General features: G+C 33.7%; 1 protein-coding gene across 6 annotated transcripts in view; it reads left to right on the top strand.

The window, feature by feature from the left end:
* Positions 1–20,119, top strand: part of Csmd3 (CUB and Sushi multiple domains 3) — a 1,196,994-nt gene that overhangs the window by 1,104,047 nt on the left and 72,828 nt on the right. For all 6 annotated transcript variants that reach the window (XM_029469822.1, XM_021183659.2, XM_029469819.1 and 3 more), the window contains 6 exons: positions 2,299–2,487; positions 2,851–2,997; positions 5,378–5,566; positions 11,627–11,812; positions 12,751–12,945; positions 14,337–14,510. In XM_029469822.1, the coding sequence (XP_029325682.1) occupies positions 2,299–2,487; positions 2,851–2,997; positions 5,378–5,566; positions 11,627–11,812; positions 12,751–12,945; positions 14,337–14,510 (1,080 nt within the window). The remainder of the gene's footprint in view (positions 1–2,298; positions 2,488–2,850; positions 2,998–5,377; positions 5,567–11,626; positions 11,813–12,750; positions 12,946–14,336; positions 14,511–20,119) is intronic.

The following is a 20,119-nucleotide window of genomic DNA, read 5'->3' as shown; positions in this document are numbered from 1 at the left end:
AGCACCTGAAAAAAAATGCTCAATATCCTTTGTCATCAGGGAAATGCAAATCTAAACCACCCTGAGATTCCCACCCAACACCTGTCAGAATGGCTAAAATAAAAAAACACAGGTGACAGCAGATGTTGGCAAGGATGTGGAGAAAGAGGAACTCTCCTCTACTACTGGTGGGATTGGAAGTTGGTACAACCAATCTGGAAACCAGTTTGGCAGTTCCTCAGAAAATTGGACATAATAATACCTAAGGACCGAGCAATACCACTCCTGTGCATATACCCAGAAGATGTTCCAACATGTAAAAAAGACACATGCTCCACTATGTTCATAGCAGCTTTATTTATAATATTCAGCAGCTGGAAAGATCCCAGATGTCCCTCAACAGAGAAATGGATACAGAAAATGTGGTACATGTATATAATGGAGTCCTATGCAGCTAATAAAAACAATGAAATTTTGAAATTCTTAGGCAAATGGATAGATCTGAAGGATATCATCCTGACTGAGGTAACCCAATCACAAAAGAACACACATGATATACCCTCACAGATAAGTGGATATAAGCCCAGAAGCTCGGAATAACCAAGATACAATTTGCAAAAAAAAATCATAAAACTCAAGAAGAAGGAAGACCAAAGTGTGGATACTTCAGTTCTTCTTAGAAGGGGGAACAAAAACTCCCATGGGAGGAGTTACAGAAAGTGTGAAGAAGAGACTGAAGGAATGATCATCCAGAGACTGCCCTATCTGGGGATCCATCCCATAAACAGCCTCCAAAACCAGACATTATTGGAGATGCCAACAAGAGCTTGCTGACAGAAGCCTGATATAGCTATCTCCTGAGAGGCTCTGCCAGTGCCTGACAAATACAGAAGTGGATGCTCACAGCCATCCATTGGATGGACCACAGGGTCTCCAGTGAAAGAGCTAGAGAAAGTACCTAAGGAGCTGAAGCCCCATAGGTGGAACAACAATATGATCTAACTAGTAACCCCACAGCTCCCTGGGCCTAAACCACCAATCAAAGAAAACGCATGGAGGGCCTCATGCCTCTAGCTGCATATGTAGCACAGAGGATGGCCTAGTCAGTCATCAATGGGAGGAGAGGCTCTTGGTCCTGTGAAGGGTCTACATCCCAGCATAGGGAACTGTCAGTGCCAGGAAGCAGGGGTGGGTGGGTTGGTAAGCATGGAGAGGTAGGAAGGGATAGAGGGTTTTTAGAGAGGAAAGTAGGAAATGGGATAACATTTGAAGGGTAAATAAGGGAAATATCCAATAAAAAATATATAAATGAAATCAGTAAAATATCCTGTAAAAACTAAAAAAATAAAATAAAAGATGCTTTGTTATAGTCATGTCCTTCATTTTAATAGAATGTTTGTTTTATGCAAACTTTAAACATGTTTGATGTATATGGATGCATTTATGAACAATGTGACTTACGGTGAACAATTTTACATGGAAAAACCCTATGCTCTTTTCATGTTATCTTTTTGATGACATCTTTGGTGTAATAAAGTCCTTATAATTTAGATATTCTCTATCTTCAAACCCAAATTAAAATAGATAAATGCATTATTTGTTCTAATATTCAAATAATGTATACACAAGAGTTGGAATAATTAACATTATTGAGGAGTTAATAGACCATAGTTATGTTGCTTTGTTATCTTTGGAATGTCTCATAATGTGCCAGAAGCAATATGAAATAAGAATTTGTGTTTTAGCCAATATGATAGGATCTGGAGCCAACACCAGAGCTTCAGGGTAACTACTGACTGGAAATTATATAAAGTCTTCATGATTTTAATTACATTCCTGAGAACAGAAATAATTTTGGACAAAATGAATCTTGAGAGAATGCTACTTTATTAATGGCCCATGTACCTGAGTGAGTTAAAAGTATAGGAAGAGAAGAAAATTTGTTAAAAATAGGGACAATAACGTATGAGACTACCGTGTAGATAGGAGAGACAGGGGGAAATATAAATTAATACAAGAATAATTGGGAAAGTGTGAACAATTAAAAATGTATTATCTTTTTCATGTAATTATTTCCCATAAGTACATTTTTGATGTAATAAAAAGAAGATATAAATACAATAAATTTTAGGGCTTCGCTTCATATTTTAATTAGTACCTTAATAAAACTGGTATTTAACACAAATTATTATCTTTTTAAATAATAATACAAATCAGCTATTATCTTCTTTGTAGTTAATGAACATAAACATTCATTTAGTCTTAAAAATACATTTTTTGTGTGTTCCAAAAGACTTGCAATGATGCCTTCTTTTACAGTGCTCTGTCCTGCCAATGAACTACGACTGGATTCTACAGGCGTCATACTAAGTCCTGGCTATCCAGACAGTTACCCGAATTTGCAGATGTGTGCATGGAGCATCTCAGTGGAAAAGGGTTATAACATCAGCATGTTTGTAGAATTCTTCCAGACAGAAAAGGAGTTTGATGTTCTTCAGGTGTATGATGGTAACCATGGGTTATATTTCCTGAATAATCATAAATTTAGTGAAAATACCCAAACCATACATGTACATGTTCAATACAAACATTTGCTTTTATCCAATAGATATTTTTAATAACATAGACTCCATTCTATATGAATAATATAGTTACCCTGATAATTGTTGTGAATTGAAGTTTGAAGAAAACATTAAAATACTGCACATTTTATCATTTATCATTTTGTATTAGTTTTCCCTTATTATTGATAAGGTGCATTGGGTGTAAAAAGAAACCCTAGATACTTAATACTATAAGAATATAAACATGAGAGATGAATCAGGATATAATCATTTATTTATATCTATTATATTATTTTTCTCTCCAAAGGACCAAATATTCAGAGTCCAGTGCTTATTTCTCTCAGTGGAGATTATGCAGCTGCTTTTAATGTAACAAGCAATGGTCATGAAGTATTTCTTCAATGGTCTGCAGATCATGGCAATAACAAGAAAGGCTTCAGGATAAGATACATTGGTATGTAACGTTTGACTGTAGCAACTATTTCACTTCTATCAACACTGAGATTGTCATTAAAGAATTAAGATGGGGCCAAGATAGGCTCCACAGTTAAGGACATGGATAACAAGGATCTGTAATCTTCTTATAAGATGGCTCCTTATTTTCAGTAGTAACTCTTACTGGCAACCTGTCACATCTATTGATCTCAACTTCTGACATGTATATGTTCTGTGTACATTGATGAATGCATCAAACATACATAAAAATGAAGATAAACCAAAAATAGAGGAATCTAACTATAAATCTCTTAAATGTTAATAAATTTACAAACTCTCCATTGTTTTTTCTTGAACAATTGGAGGTAATCTCTCTATGCCTCAACTTCATTTGTGATGAAATAATTCCACTCCTTCCTTTAATTGATTTTTGCTCGTACTAATTGTCCATAGGGTATTTACAACTTACATCAATTATATAAATGAATTAATTATAAATTAACTGAAACTGAATGTTTGAAAATTTTCAATAGATTTGTTTCCATTAACTCTCTGAAAATAGTAATAGTGTAGTCTATGTATCATCCGATTACTTAAATAACTAACATCAAATGTCTTTAAGCGGAAACAATTATAAATATGTTCTTTCAGTTAGTCTCCATCTTTTGTAGTCTTGCTAAAGTATCATAAGTGTTGAAAGACAAATCATTGAGCACAACTGAAAAACAGCAATTTAAAAAAAACTGACCAGGAGGGGGCAGTGAGAGGGAAATAAAGTGAATAAGTAAAATTATTTTAAAAATGTGAATTTGAAAATGTCAATATATATATTTAATATCAAGATGACATCATTTTATATGCCCTCCTTTTCATAGTAAGGTATACTAATTTTAAATTAAAGGTTGCAAGTTGGTGGTGTTTGAATATAAAATGTTTTCCATTATTGGAGGGATGCATTTCTGTACTATATAATCCTAGATGACAGTAGAAGCTAGAGGAATATGCCTTTCTTCAGTGTTGAAATTATTCTTTTTCGCATGCTAATCACTGTGAATCCCTTCAACTATAAATTTTTTGTAAATACCTCTGATACAGTTCTCAATTACAAACACTTTATGGCTTACACTGTATAGAGTAGATACTGGCTAATTTATACGAATTTACTTATAAATTGTACACTTAAATAAATATATACATATTTTTACATATAATGTACAAATGAAATAATTATGCCTTGCTATTTTTATTTTAAAAGAATGAGTTGATAATTATAATTTGATTGTAATTGCTTTTTCACATCTTAAATATAAACTGCCACATTATTTACTTGCTTACAAAATGTGTATCCTAACCAATCTGAAGACGAAAGAACATTCTTAAAATTATATATATGATTGCATTTAGTCAGTGTTTTATCCACATGAAATTCATCAATTTTATTTTGTATTATTATGCCTAAACATTTGAATTTTGTCACATTAAATTTCATTTTACATTATTTTAACAAAATAAAGAGGAAATGTCCAAATTAAACAATTATAAGCAATATATTAATTATGTTGTGAGACAATTTTTATTTTTGCTAACATTCATGGCAAATTTTGATATAGGTTTAAAGAAAACACAAATTTTAGCTCTCAAGAACTGTTTGACATGGTAAATATGTACTTTTTCCTGTTGGAAGTGACAGTTACTGACACATATATTCTAAATTATTGATCACTATTTATCTCCCATTTTCTGTGTCCTCAGATGACAATGACATTTCAAAACATAACCATAATATGACAAACTGAATGGTCTCTAAAGTATGTATATGGAAAGTCTACAGACATTATCTTTTGTCATTTCAGACTTCACAAAAAGGAAAGTTTCATTTTATTGGCAATATCTATAATGTTATAAGTAATCCATCATCATATAGGAAACTGTAATAGAGTATCAAAGATATTTATGAAATAGCAAAGCCCATTTTAACACTAGTCAACATGAAATTAATGCCCTACTATGATACAGATATCTAAAGACAACTTCACAGTGGCATGCAAACAACAGACTCTACCATATTTCCCAAGCTATGACACTTAGACCCTTCAGACAACAGCTAATTCAATTTCTTGAATTCAGTGCTATATACCAGAGCTTTTGAACATTCACACGTTACCAAAAGCATTTAAAAGCAGGGGACATTTTAGAATATAGTAAAACATATTAGAGAGTCTAGAGATTGTTAAATACCTTACAAGCCATGAAATTAGAGATTTTAAAAGAAATTAAAATGTACAATTGTCATTGAAATAAAATATCAGCTGATTAATTGCATAATTGTTTATAAGCTTGGATGATAAGGAATGTCTAATTGTTAATTAAGCAGTGATTATTTTTTTTTCTTTGAAAAGCCTTTTACTGTAGCACACCAGAATCTCCACCTCATGGATACATCATCAGTCAGACAGGGGGACAACTGAACAGTGTGGTTCGTTGGGCCTGTGACCGAGGGTTCCGACTCGTTGGGAAAAGTAGTGCTGTTTGCAGAAAATCATCCTATGGGTATCATTCATGGGATGCACCCGTCCCTGCCTGCCAAGGTGAAGTATCTTATCCCAAAATAGAAACATGCATTAATACAAATTAAACATACATTTTTACATTAATCACAAAATAGACAATATTAAATATACACATTTAAAAGCACATCATAAAAGCATACATGGGCTGGTCCAAGTCTCCCCTCCCCCAGCCCCCATCTGCACATATCTATCAGAAGACTGATGTGGCCTCAGTGGGAGAGGATGCTCCTAATCTGGTAGACACTTGATGCCCCAGGTAAGGGGAACCCAGTGCGGATTTGAGGGGGAAGGAAACCCTCTTAGAGGCAAAGGAGAGTGGGGAGAGGGGAATAAATCTGGGAGGGGGACCAAGAGGGAGGGGGATGTTAATAAATAAAATCATTATTTAATTAACTAAATAAAATATGTTAAAAGAGAAAGCACATCATAGAGCCTTCCCTGGAAATCAGGCATAAAAATGTAAAATCGATTGTGAGACATACAAAATTTGACATCTCTTGGTGTTAAATGATCTTTGTGTCACAAATTTATACTTAAGTACATATGTTAGCCACAGCTTATCATATCAGTTACTTTGTAGTGATAAAATGATGGAAATTGACATAGTGTATAGAAAGATAGTATTAAGGATGGGTAAGATCAACATAGATTTTTAGCACAAAGTATGCAAATTTATTCTCTCAAAGATCAAATTTGTGAGAAACATTGTAGCTAATTATCTGGTTATTTTTTTTCTTGTTTTCTAACTCAGCAGGAATTTATTCTAACTTTCATTTGTAAATTTTTTACAAAGCAAAACAGTCTGTGAACATTGGATCATGTGATAATAAAATGACAAATGAACTTTTGATTAAGATGTCATGTGAAAACGTAATGACATTCTTGAATTTAGGTAGGGTAAACAAGTCAAAGTAAACTTCAACTATACAAAATAATGGCAGGAAACTTAAAATTCTCCCCCTCCCAAGGTAAGTTTCTCAGTGTAGTCCTGCCTGTCCTTGAACTCCCTCAGTAGACCAGACTGGCCTTGAATCCTTGAGATCTAACTGCTGCCTCTCAAGTCTTGGGATTAAAGAAGTGTGTCATCAAATGTATCATCGTCCCATGCTTGATTTAAATTTCTTAAAGTATTTAATTCATCACTTTATTTCTCAACATGAAAATTTTATACACACTCATCTATGTGTGTATGTACACACATTTGTATGTACAGACATATAATATACATCTATACATGTATGCACTATAAATCATCTCCATATGTAAACCAGAATATAAATGTCTCTGTAGTAATGCTGTCATCTCGAAATTTATAAGGAAGAACAGTTTCAGTAAATAAATAATGCTGGTAGCTATCTCTAATATGACAGAGAGCTCCCAGAAAAACCAGCTGTAAAATTTGTAAGGGAATAGTTGATCTCATGTTATAATTATCATAGGAAGTACACTAAATCAAATATCATTTAAATGAATATTAAAATACTTTGATATTAAAACTTTGTATTATAGTTACATAAAGATTTGTCATGAGTACATATTTTCATGTATGTATACATACATATATAAGCTTTAAATAAACTTTAAATTGAAAAACTTAATATAGTTATATTTTTCATTAGGTTTAATTGATTTAATGTGTGTGTGTGTGTGTGTGTGTGTGTGTGTAGGTGAATACAGCTATTCACAGGTGGTAGCTTTAGATGATGCTGGAACTGGAGTTTCAGGTGGTTTTGAGTGCCTGATTGGGAGATTACTGAATCTCTGAATTTATCTTTAAAAACTCATCATCCTACTGTTTCTGAATGTTTTCAGTTTCTTTCTAGAGTCAATACTATAATTTCACTAATTTTATGTATATACTATCAAATTTACACATGTTGAGTTACATCACTTTTTTATCATTTTTTATTTGACATTTTCTGTTGTTACAATAAACATGTTGGAGTATCATTGTAAAGAAATGTATTTGATCTTGTAAAACTATACAATATTTGTAGTTCAAACTGATCTATTATTTTTATTGAAACATTCATAAAGTATTATTTTGTAAAAATATGTTTGTTGGAGATATGACCAATTTGGGTATTTTCCTGATGTCACTGGGAAGTGCTATTCATATTACTCAGACTTTTAATGTCACTTTTGTTTATGTTCTGTAATGAACTATTCTTCTTGTCTGTCAATATCTTAGACATCATGGTATTTACTTACTTCAGTATTAGTTAAATAGTATGAGAAGTTATAAATAGAAATTTTCCTTAGCTCTCTTTGATTGAGTACCATTAATTATTTTTCTTTTAGAAGATTGCATAGCCACTGATTGACAACCAGACATGGACTGGTGTCAGGAAATGAATAACTTCAAACCATTACTAAACTAAGTACTGTTGCTACTCTGAAGAAATAGTGAATTTCCAGTCACTGCCTTGATTTTAAATTCTGCTTTCCTGTCATTCTGTAAAGAAGCAACCATGACAGCCTCTTAGAGATGATTCTCCCAAACAAAGTTGTATCCAATCTTTTTCTTTCTTGGTCATAGAGGATATATACACATATACATGTGTGTGTGTGTGTGTGTGTGTGTGCATGTGTTTGTATGTGTGTGTGTGACAAATAAAATATAAAATATTTAAAAATAAGATACATACTATTTATAAAATACTAAGAATTTTATGCTTACTATATTAAATTTAGTAGAGTGGGAATCATTAGAATGCATTTATTAGAATAGCTTACATGCTCTGGACCACATAAATTACTAATGGTTCTCTTCTAATGGAAAGTTCAATAGTTCAGTAAGTATTTAGCCACCAAGGCTAGATATCTCAGTTGGACTTAAATATATGTCAGGAATCCCAAATAAGTAGGTTCTAATATTAGTGAATTGAGAGTGAGAGCAAACAAACAAACAAACAAAAAACAAACAAAAAAGATACTCTGGACCTAGCATGGGCTTTAGAAACCTCAAAACCTATTGTCAGCAACACATCGCCTTCAACAAGGCGACACCTTCTCACCCCCCTAAGCAGTTCATCAACTGGGCACTAAGCACACGTATATGAAGCACATTTTTCATTCAAACCACTATATAAGATAAAATTGAGCTATTTGTGAAGAAGATATTTGTACACTCCTTTGACTATGGCATTTTATACTACAGCTCTAAAATTTATCCATTTTTTTAATATGAGTGAAACTCATAACATTTGACTATACTTAGTTTACCATGACTTAGGTTCAATAATGTATGTGTGTCTATATATGTGTGTGTTCATGTATGGCATGTGTACATTCATAAATCCACAAGCATATGTTTGTGCTTGTCAGTATAGGTACTCAGTAAATGCCTAATTATTGTCAGGGTATATTGGGGAATGAAAAATTAGTAAAAATTATAATCACCCTCATGAATATCAGAAAATATAAGTATTAGTGAGACAGGTATCATGCTATCATTTAATTTTACAACAGCAGTTTAGAGATTTTATAATTAAAAGAAAGGATAACAATATTTTTGAGATTGTTAATATAATTTTTATTCAAAACCTTTAGGTCATGAAATTACAATAGACCAAACTATTCTGCCGTGTTGTTTCTGTCATTCAGTTTTACATGGTTTGCATTCATGTGACTAAATTTGTACTCTCTATATTCCATTTTACAATATTTCATTCAAATAGATAAGGAGTTTGAACACATGATGGATTTTACAAAATAAAAGGGAACAAGTTTATTAGAAATGAAATATAAACAGAAATGACCTTTATAATATAAATGAAACACATGTTTCTCTTTCCTGTAGTTTTGCTATAGTAAAATAAAAAGTAATTCTAGAATCATTTACATGCTTACTATTTCAGGATCCAAGAACTATTTTGATAGTTTTGGTAATGGATTAAATACTAGATATAGCAGATACATACTAAATCTGATTGATAGTGGAGTAATACTATACATAAATATGTTAATATATCTTGATGTGCATAACAAACACAGGTCATCTTATTTTTACCTTTAATTTAAAATAGTTTTGTTTCACAGATAGCGTATACTGATTCTTGTTTCACCTCCCTTTCCTCCTCCCAGTTTCTCCCTGTATCCCTCCAATCCCTATTCACCCCCTTTCTGTTTCTCTGTAGAAAAAAAAGAGGCTTCTAAGAGATAAATGTAAAACAAAATAAAACAAACACAACTAACACTAGAAAATGCAAATGGTCTACAGGATAGAACAAAACAAACAGAAGAAAACAAGCCCAGAAAGGCACAAGAAACAGTTACCCACTCGGTCACACACTCAGGAATCTCATAAAAAACACTGAACAGGAAGTCAAAATCCATACACAAATGACCTGAAATATAAGCATCAAGAAGATAAAATATATAAATTAAATAAGTTAAAAATATTAAGATAGAATCAAAAAGAGAAAAAAACTTACAACAAAATGAGCTAAGGAAGTTCCAATGATGCCATTGAATTCATTTTTTTTTTGTTGGCCATTAACTGCTGGGCATGTGGGCTACTGTTAAGAGTAGTTTGTTTGCCTAGTGAGAGTCCATTGGAGAAAACTAAATCTTCATTTGCAAGTGGTTATCAATTAGAGATTCTGGGTCATGTGATCACTTCTTTTAGCTCTGTGACCCCATGTGGTACAGTCCAGTACATGGTCTGTGCATGCTGCATCCTTCTATGTGAGTTCATATAAGTGTCGTTAGAGAACCTTGTTCCCTTTGTCTTCTCCATCCCTTAAGGCTTTATCATTCTTTCCGCCTTTTCTTGTTCAGGGTTCCCTGAACCCTGAGGGAAGGCATTTAATGGAGATATTGAATTTATGGCTTGTTCCAAAATCTCTCTACTCTACTTAATATCTGGCTGTGGGTCTCTGTACTTGTTGATCACTGCTGCAAGAGAAAGTGCTCTTAATATAACTGTGTTTTATTTATTTATTTATTTATTTATTTATTTATTTATTTATTTATCATTCACTCAGAGAAGTAGTGTTTGATTTTACTATAGGTCTCTTGGCTATCTAGTCTCAGGTTCTTGGTTAACCAAGCAGATTTGGGTATGGATTCCATCTCACGGAATGGACTTTGCATAGCATCACATACAGGCCAGTAATTCTCACAGGCTTTGTACTGTCATTATACTAGCATATCTTGCAGGTGGAGAACCACGATAGATCAAATTGTTTCTGGATGGATAAAACAATCTAATTGTATTTATGGTTCAAAATACTGTCAGACATGGCTTACAGTAACTATAGGACAGTTAATCATCTGAGAAAGGCTGATTGTATAAGTGTTCAGCAAACATGGACAGGAGTCAGTATACATAATTTCTATATAGTATTTCAAAATTATATGAAGTGAAATACACATGTAAATATAATTAAGTGGGACAATATAAATTCACAGGAACAACATAACAGAAAAAATAATACTCACCTTAATTAAAAATATCATAGTTTATAACAAAACATCTTAAATGAAACTGTGAGAGAGACACTAGTTAGTTATCTTTGAGAGAATAAATCCTGGCCTAGTATGTATCAAACATTTCCCATGTGCTCAATAGTATCTTTAGTACCTATCACACATTGTGACTGTACCTATGGCAAAAGAAGTACCTTCAGTAGTATTAGCCTTTTTGGTTTTTTTTTTTGGGGGGGGGTTCCTTGGACAAAATATCAATGAGAATTTTGTGGTCCCTTAGTAATATTTAGTAAGTTGAATAAATCCAATTAGACAGTGTACCTCAGTGTCATGCACAGAACACTAAACACAACATTGTTTACCTGACTTGGATTCCCACACAGTCTTTATGAATGCTAAGACTAAATACATGATGACAAAAATCTAAGAAAAAAAGCATGAAAATAATGCAGGGTCACCAATTAAATTCTTAGTAGTTTAAAATAAGTTATTCCGAATATACAATTCTTAAAAGTTCTTTTTGTGATGTACTGTAAATTTCTTTTGGAAACAAGATAGTATGCCAAAAAATTCTTGGGGTTTGGGAGTTATTTCCTGAAGACATTTTTCTTTTTCTGTTTTCTTAATTGTGTATGTGTATTTCAGCAATTTCCTGTGGAATTCCTAAAGCCCCAACTAATGGAGGAATCCTTACAACGGACTACTTGGTTGGAACTCGAGTTACCTACTTCTGCAATGATGGATACAGACTGTCATCCAAGGAACTCACCACAGCCACCTGCCAGTCAGATGGAACATGGAGCAATCACAATAAGACCCCTCGCTGTGTTGGTATGTACGCTAATGGAAATTTGTCAGTAGTTTGCAATTAATATGTTCTATGACTTAAATTTTTGTGTACTATTGGCTTTTAAAAGTTATTTTCTGAAATGCCCTAGGATAAAAATAAGAGTTAATGGATCTGTGTTTTGTTATCAAATACTGAAGGACAGGAAACAGGTGTTTTGTTCAATTTTAGAAATTCCAAAATACATAAAGGTCTAAAATGTGATTTTTGTATTTTATGTAACTAAGTTTTATTTACTTTGTAAAATAGCATTTCTTAATAAATTTATGGTATAGGAAAGCTTTAAACATATGTGCTAATAATTTTCTATTTCAGTAAACCAAGCTCTAATTTTTAGGACCACACAATGATGCTGATTACCCATAACCTTGACTTTACTTAGTGTCTTTTTTCTTACTTACATTTAGAATTTTTCCATTGCTTTTGTTACTATCATAGTATACTAATAAATATATAATTATAATTGAAAATTATTTCGATGAAAAATTAAGTAATGCTTTATTTCCTCTATTTCAATTTCTTGCCACAATTATTACTAACATTTGAATCTCATTATTTCATTTAAAGTGAGGATTGTTCAATTATGTGTATTCTTTAAAAGATGTCTAATATTGCTTTTATGTATCCTAAGCAACTTTTTAATGAGCAAACATAGCTCTTGTTCACAAAGACCATTCTGATCAAGGACATTTTCTGAAACTAAGTTCTTCAATAAACATTTTAATAATAAGGAATGACAGCGAGCGAAGTAACTGCGATTCTAGCTGGATATATTCACTATTGGAATTCTGAAATAACTCATTAACACAGTAGAGAATTAGCTAAATCAATGTCAGCATAAAAGATCAATACATTTTAGCTCTCCTTAGGTACTGGAATGGTACTTGCCTTACTAGCATCTATGTTGTTTGGATTTACACAGTTGTTACATGTCCAAGTATCAATTCCTTTACCTTGGATCATGGAAGATGGAGAATTGTGAATGGCTCACATTATGAATACAAAACTAAGGTGGTTTTCAGCTGTGATCCTGGTTATCATGGGCTTGGCCCTGCTTCTATTGAATGCCTTCCTAATGGTACTTGGAGTTGGAGAACTGAAAGACCGTACTGCCAAAGTAAGTACATTGTTTTGGAAACTCTTCTTGGTGATTTCATGTCTTGCATTACTTCTCTTTCTAAACACACCCACGAAAAAAAATGAGAATGTTTTTGTCTACCCATGAGTGTGTTCCTTTGAGATGGGACATTCACAAAATCATTGACTCAAATGGGCTTCCTAGTTTCCAGATTTTAGGTATGAACCATCATTACAAGTGACATGATGGCATTAACAAAATTATTCACATTACAGTTTAAAGCTTACTAATTATGTTTAGCAAATACTATAAATAAAATTAATTTATGAGATATGGATAAAAAATCTTATTTTAGCAACTAAATTATATTTCTATTGATAGTTTACTTAATGTCATCTGTGTAGTGTTTTCAGTCTTAGATGTTAAATTTATTGTTTTAAAAATATAACTGAATAATGCGTTAATTATTACAAACAAGGCGCAGAGTCTGTAAATACAAAAATGGTCTTTAACTCAGATAATCTAAGCACAATGTTTTCAATAACAGTGCTGTATGAAGCTTATACTTTCTGATCCTCAATTTCCTAAATAAGAAACTCTCATGCTTTTATAAAATTTTTGAGATAATTTAATGTCATGATATATTTGAAATACCAGCTATATTCAAATTTACATGACACTAAAATATTATTTAATCAAATTGAAAACTATCAGTGTATTTGCATATATTTTTAAAAATGTGTCTGTGTCTAGAAAAAAAACAACCTAACTAAATAAAGGATAGTCAAGTGAAATTCTTCTCAATTTCCTTTACCTATTTGTTATTTTATTCCAGAAGATACATTGATTAAAATTCAACCTTTTATCCTGAATACAAAGACATTTATGGCATAAAATATAGCACAAGAACTCAGATTTTATAAGTGAATAAACAGTCCAATGAGATTATTATGGGTAATAAATTTAATATTATAGATAACCAGGCTGGAGAGATGGCTCAGCTGTTAAAGGCTAGGCTCACAACCAAAAATATTATAGATAACTAGCTATATTATATCTGTCATATATAGAGAGAGATATATGTAGGTAACATTTTTTATAATTTTTTAGTAATAAGTTTTGGATATAAGTTTTTGGTTAACCAAAGAGATTTTGGTTGACCTGTGACACAAGATACTAAGGTTAAGAAATAATGATAATAAAGCTAGAGTTCTAAATACTATAGCAGCTTCTAAGTTTTCCAAACATAAAGAATAAATATTAATCTATATCGTATCCTTTTTCTTTTCTCTCACATACAATTTATTTTACAAACGCCATTTTTATATTTAAGAAAATCAAATCGAAGATAACTGAAAATGTAAACAGCATGATATTTTTAACAGGTGCATTTAAATAATGTTTCATGCATGTTTATTTTTGTTTATAAGTCATCTCCTGTGGAGAGTTACCAACACCTCCAAATGGAAATAAGATTGGAACTCAAACTTCCTATGGCTCCACAGCCATCTTCACATGTGATTTGGGATTCATGCTTGTGGGCTCTGCTGTACGGGAATGCCTCTCCTCTGGTCTGTGGAGTGGATCAGAAACCAGATGTCTAGGTACAGATTTTAACTCATTTTATCTTTCTTTCCAACCAGCACACACAATAGGAAAGTGACCCTATTCCCTGATATGAGGTGGCAACTTTTATTTACAAAGGGTTAAGAAACAGAAAAAGCTTATTGCCGACATGTTTCATGGTAGAAAACTGATAATCCATGGCATTATTCAGCTAATATTTCTATCAAGAATCTTATTATTATGGAGAGACATTCTTTCTCTGTTGTAAAGAAAACAGTTTAACTAATCACTGAAAATATACAAGCTGGATTAACACCACTCAGCTCATTCTAAGATACAGTCAGCTCTCCACATTTCAGTCTTTCTCCTCTTTTAATTTATAAAATGAAATATGTTTAAAAATAGTCTATTAAAACCATTACGCTATAGTTTTTGAAGGTGATTTTAGATAACAGGATTTTTTTCTCATCCTTAGATGTTTCTCAAAAATCTCTTGAGAAACAATCAATCAAACAAACAATCCCTTTCTTTTATTATGGAAAGAATAATATGGCTTGTACATCACTCCCACTTTGAAAAGCTTCAATAACTTCTTTGATATCAAGAGATTTCTATGATCTATGTTTATTTTATTTATCCAAGATAATTTAAGTGATATTGTTTACTTATTCACTTGATTTTTTTGTATTAATTTCTAAACTGCTTTAGAATTTATACTTTTAAAAAATATTAAGTATGACTAGTACAAGAGTCTATCTTTTGTTACCATATATTGTACTTTTATTAACTTTGAAAAATGTTTACATGAATACATTATTTGAAATATAAAAGATTTAGTTTGAGTAAGAACTTATATTTAACAGCTGTAACTGTAAAATAGTTTTTTTAATTATATGAGAGGACTCATTCATTAGTGTCTTGTATAAAACCACTACCAAAATTGTAAACAAGTCTAATCTTAGTACACCAGACAAAAGAATATTTTAATATTTCCCAAAGTACTTTCACTTAATTGATTTGAAGTCCAGATTCCTTAGTATACTTATAAATTGGAAGGTTTGTATGTAATATATTTATTGTATTTTATGTTGTATTTTGTGATAGTGTACGGTTTTACCACCACAATACACTAACTATATTCCTTGGAAAAATGTATTGAAGAAATATTTATGAACAAACCATACTTCAGAGTCTGTGACTACCATTTCATTGTAGAATTATATATTGTAAAGGCTATATTTTTGGCATTTAATATAAGCCCAGAATTATGCTGGTAAGAGAAGGATTCCAAAAAAATGACCCTACAGTCTTGAGCTAGAAATTGTCCATAAGGATTCATTCACTCTTAGCTTACTTTTCTGACACTGAACCCCTTTGCATAGTTGGGCCAACAGAATGTTCTTCTGATAATTTAATGGGATACAGTGAATTTTATTTCCTACATCTCAGTGATTTTTTTGTTTGTTTGTTTCTTAATTGGAAAAGCACTAAACATCACATGATTACATGTCTCTGATTCATTATAAAACTAACCCTTTATCAGATTTGCTTACCACATATCCATCTAATTTCAAATTTTTTATTAAATTATTTTATTTATTTACTTTCCAAATGTTGCCTCCCTTCCTGGTCCCCACTCCCTGAGTTCTCTCCATTTCCCTTCTCCCTTGCTTCTGAGAAGGTGCTCCCATCCACCCCCACTTCACCCCTACCAGCATCCTGGGGCATCAATATTCTGTAGATTAAGCACATCCTTTCTCACTGAGGCCAAACAAGCCAGTTTTCAGCTTCATATATATGTTCCAGGGGCCATAGATCAGCCTGGGTATACTATTTGGTTAGAAGCTTAGTCTCTGGGAGCTCTGAGAGGACTGAGTTAGTTGACATTGTTGTTCTTCCTGTGGAGCAACAATCCCCTTCAACTCCTTCATACCTTCCCCTAACTCTTCCATAGCAGTCCCTGACCTCAGTACAATGGTTGGCTGTAATTATCTGTATCTGTCTCAGTCATCTGCTGGTAGAGACTCAGAGAATAGCCATGCTAGGCTTCTATGTGCAAACACAATATGGGACCAGTAATACTGTCAGGGTTGGATGCCTGCACATGGGATGGATCCCAATTTGGGCCGGTCAATGGAAGGCCTTTCCTTTAGTCTCTGCTCCATGTTTGGCCCTGTGTTTTCATGCATGTCCTTTTGGTCCTGAGTTACCTCACTCAGGATAATGTTCTTTTAGTTCCATCCATTTGCGTGCAAATTCATGGTGTCCTCACTTTTAATAACCGAATAGTATTCCATTGTGTAAATGAACCACATTTTCTGTATCCATCCTTTGTTGGGGGACATCTGGATTTTTCCAGCTCTTGGCTATTAAAAATAAGGCTGCTATGAAAAGAGCATGTGTACTCACAGTATGGTGGAATGGTAAAGCATTCTCTGGGTATATATGCCCAGGAGGGGTATAGCTGGGTCTTCAGGTAGAAATCTTTCCAATTTTCTTAGAAACCACCACATTGATTTCCATAGTGGTTTTACAAGTTTGCAATCCCACCAGCTATAAAAGAGTGTTCCCCTTTCTCCACATCCTTACCAGCATGTGCTGTAGCTTGAGTTTTTGATCTTAGCCATTCTGATTATGATTAAATTGACTTGCAACCATTTGAAATAACCTGAAAATATATTTCGTCAATGAATATTTAAGTAAGACAAGTAAAGAAACATTAAAAACCTTAGCATCTGTATTATTAGCAAGACATCTGTATATGTGTATGTTTCTTGCTTTTGTTTTCATTGGCACCTTTATTTTATTTTATTTTTGGGTTTTTTTTTGTTTTGTTTTGTTTTGTTTTGTTTTGTTTTGTTTCGTTTTGAGATAGAATTTTTCTATATAAATCCACATGCCTCTGTCTCCAGATTGCCAAGATTAAATGGTGGCACCATTTCTACCTTCAACATTTCCTTCTGCTTTTATTGTGTTGAATTGTGTTTTTCTCTATTTTCTGATTTTCCTATGTGGTATTGTAAATTATTTTATATTTAATCACATTTTCATATGAGTTACTATTCTTAATCAATTCTGGCTATGATTTTGATCATTGTATTTTATTAGTTTCTCTCCCAGTCTGATTTGCTTCTTCATTTCTTTTTTTTTTATTGGATATCTTACTTATTTATATTTCAAATGTAATCCCTTTTTCCTATTCCAATCTAGAACCTCCCTATTCCATCCCCCCTCCTCCTGCTTCTATGAGGGTGTGCCCCCACCCACCCAGCCACTCTTGCCTCCCTGCCCTCACATTCCCATACAGTGGGTCATAAAGCTTTCATGGGACCAATGGCATCTTATCCCATTGATGCCTGGCAAGGCCATCCTCTGCTACATTTATGGCTGAAGCCATGGGTCCCTCCATGTGTACTCCTTTGTTGGTGGTTTAGACCCAAGGAGCTCTGGTTGGTTGATATTGTTGTTCTTCCTATGAGGTTGCAAACCCCTTCAGCTCCTTCAGTCCTTTTTCTAACTCCTCCATTGGGGAACGGAATGCATGATCAGTTCAATGGTTGGCTGTGAGCATCCACCTCAGTATACAGCAGTCTCTGGCAGAGCCTCTCAGGAGATAGCTATATCACACTCCTGTCAGCATGTACTTCTTGGCATCCATGGTAGTATATGGGTTTGGTGATTGTATATGGGATAGATCACCATGTGAGCAGTCTGTGGATGGCCTTTCCTTCAGTCTCTGCTCCACACTTTGTCTCCATATTTGATCCTGAGAGTATTCTGTTACCTTCTAAGAAGGATTGAAGCATACACACTTTGGTCTTCATTCTTTTGGGGCTTCATGTAGTCTGTGAATTGTATCTTGGGTATTCTGAGCTTTGGGGCTAATATCCACTTACCAGTGAGTGCATGCTCATATCTACTTACCAGTGAGTGCATGCCCTGTGTGTTCTTTTGTGAATAGGTTACTTCACTCAGGATATTTTCTAGATCCATCTATTTGCCTAAGAATTTCATAAAGTCATTGTTTTTAATAGCTGAGTAATACACCATTGTGTAAATAAACCAAATTTTCTGAATCCATTCCTCTGTTGAGGAACATCTGAGTTCTTTCCAGCTTCTGGCTATTATAAATAAGGCTGCTATGAACGTATAGGAGCATGTGTCCTTGTTATATGTTGGAGCGTCTTTTGGCTATATGCCCAGCAGTGGTATAGTTGGGTCCTCAGGTAATACTATTTCCAATTTTCTGAGGAACCTACAGACTAATTTCCAGAATGATTGTACCAGCTTACAATCCCACAACAATGGAGCAGTTCCTCTTTCTCCACATCCTCGCCAGCATCTGCTGTCACCTGAGTTTTTGATCTTAGCCATTCTGACTGGTGTGAGGTGGAATATCAGGGTTGTTTTGATTTGCATTTACCTGATGACTAAGGATGGTGAATTTTTTTTTTTAGGTGCTTCTTGACCATTCGAGTTTCCTTAGTTGAAAATTCTTTATTTAGCTCTGTATCCCATTTTTAATAGGGTATTTGATTGTCTGGGGTATAATTTCTTAAGTTCTTTGTATATATTGGGTATTAGCGCTCTATTGGATATAGGGTTGGTAAAGATATTTTCCAATCTGTTGGTTGCCATTTTGTCCTATTTTGTCCCTTTGCCTTATACAAGCTTTGCAATTAAATGAGGTCCCATTTGTCAATTCTTGATCTTAGAGCATAAGCCATTGGTGTTCTGTTCAGGAAATTTCTCCCTGTGCCCATGTATCAGAGGCTTTCCCCCACTTTCTCTTCTATTAGTTTCAGTGTATCTGGTTTTAGGTGGAGGTCCTTGATGCTTTGGAGCTTTGTACAAGAAGATAAGAATGGATACATGTGCATTCTTCTACATGGTGACTTCCAGTTGAAACATTTGTTGAAAATACTGTCTTTTTTTTCCACTGGATAGTTTTAGCTCCTTTGTCAAAGACAAAGTGACCATAGGTATTTGGATTCATTTCTGGATCTTCAATTCTGTTCCATTGTTGAACTCTAGGAAAGTTAGGGGATGACCTAGTTCTCATCAGGGGCTACACTTTAATTCATTTTGTATGTGTGTCTTTCTGTGTGTTAGGGTTGGGGGTGGGTGGAGCTTCAACTTATTTGCTAAGTTTAATGGAATAAATTGAAGTGCTTGTTTTTTTTGTTTATACTTTTAATTTGCTTTATTATAGCTTTGTTATAAATGTTGCTCAGGCTGAGGCAGCACCCTTTTCGGGCTGCAGACATCCGGCCACCCTCCCGGCCAGAGGACAAGTGTCTGCCTGGCTCGGAAGCCCTCTGCCTCAGGAGCAGCAGGCGCCAACTTGGTTCCTGGACTCAGCTGAACTTAGGAACTTAGTCTGCACAGGTGAGAGTGTGCACCACAGAAGCTGACAGCTTCTGTGACCTGCCAAAGCAACACAGCTTCTGAGAAAGGTCCTAATTTTGGGACTTCTTTTTCGGCCAGGAGGAGGTCCAAAGGCAAGATATCTGTGCACCTTAGCTGTAAGAGGAGAGCTTGCCAGCAGAGAGTGCTCTGACCACTGAAACTCAGAGGAGAGAGCCTGTCTCCCAGGTCTGCTGATAGACAGTAACAGAATCACCAGAAGAACAATCTCTAAACAGAG

The sequence above is a fragment of the Mus caroli genome, chromosome 15, assembly GCF_900094665.2.
Source record: "Mus caroli chromosome 15, CAROLI_EIJ_v1.1, whole genome shotgun sequence".
Lineage (NCBI taxonomy): Eukaryota > Metazoa > Chordata > Mammalia > Rodentia > Muridae > Mus > Mus caroli.
Note: the sequence above shows the minus strand (reverse complement) of the source record. Positions and strands in the feature narration are given on the sequence as shown.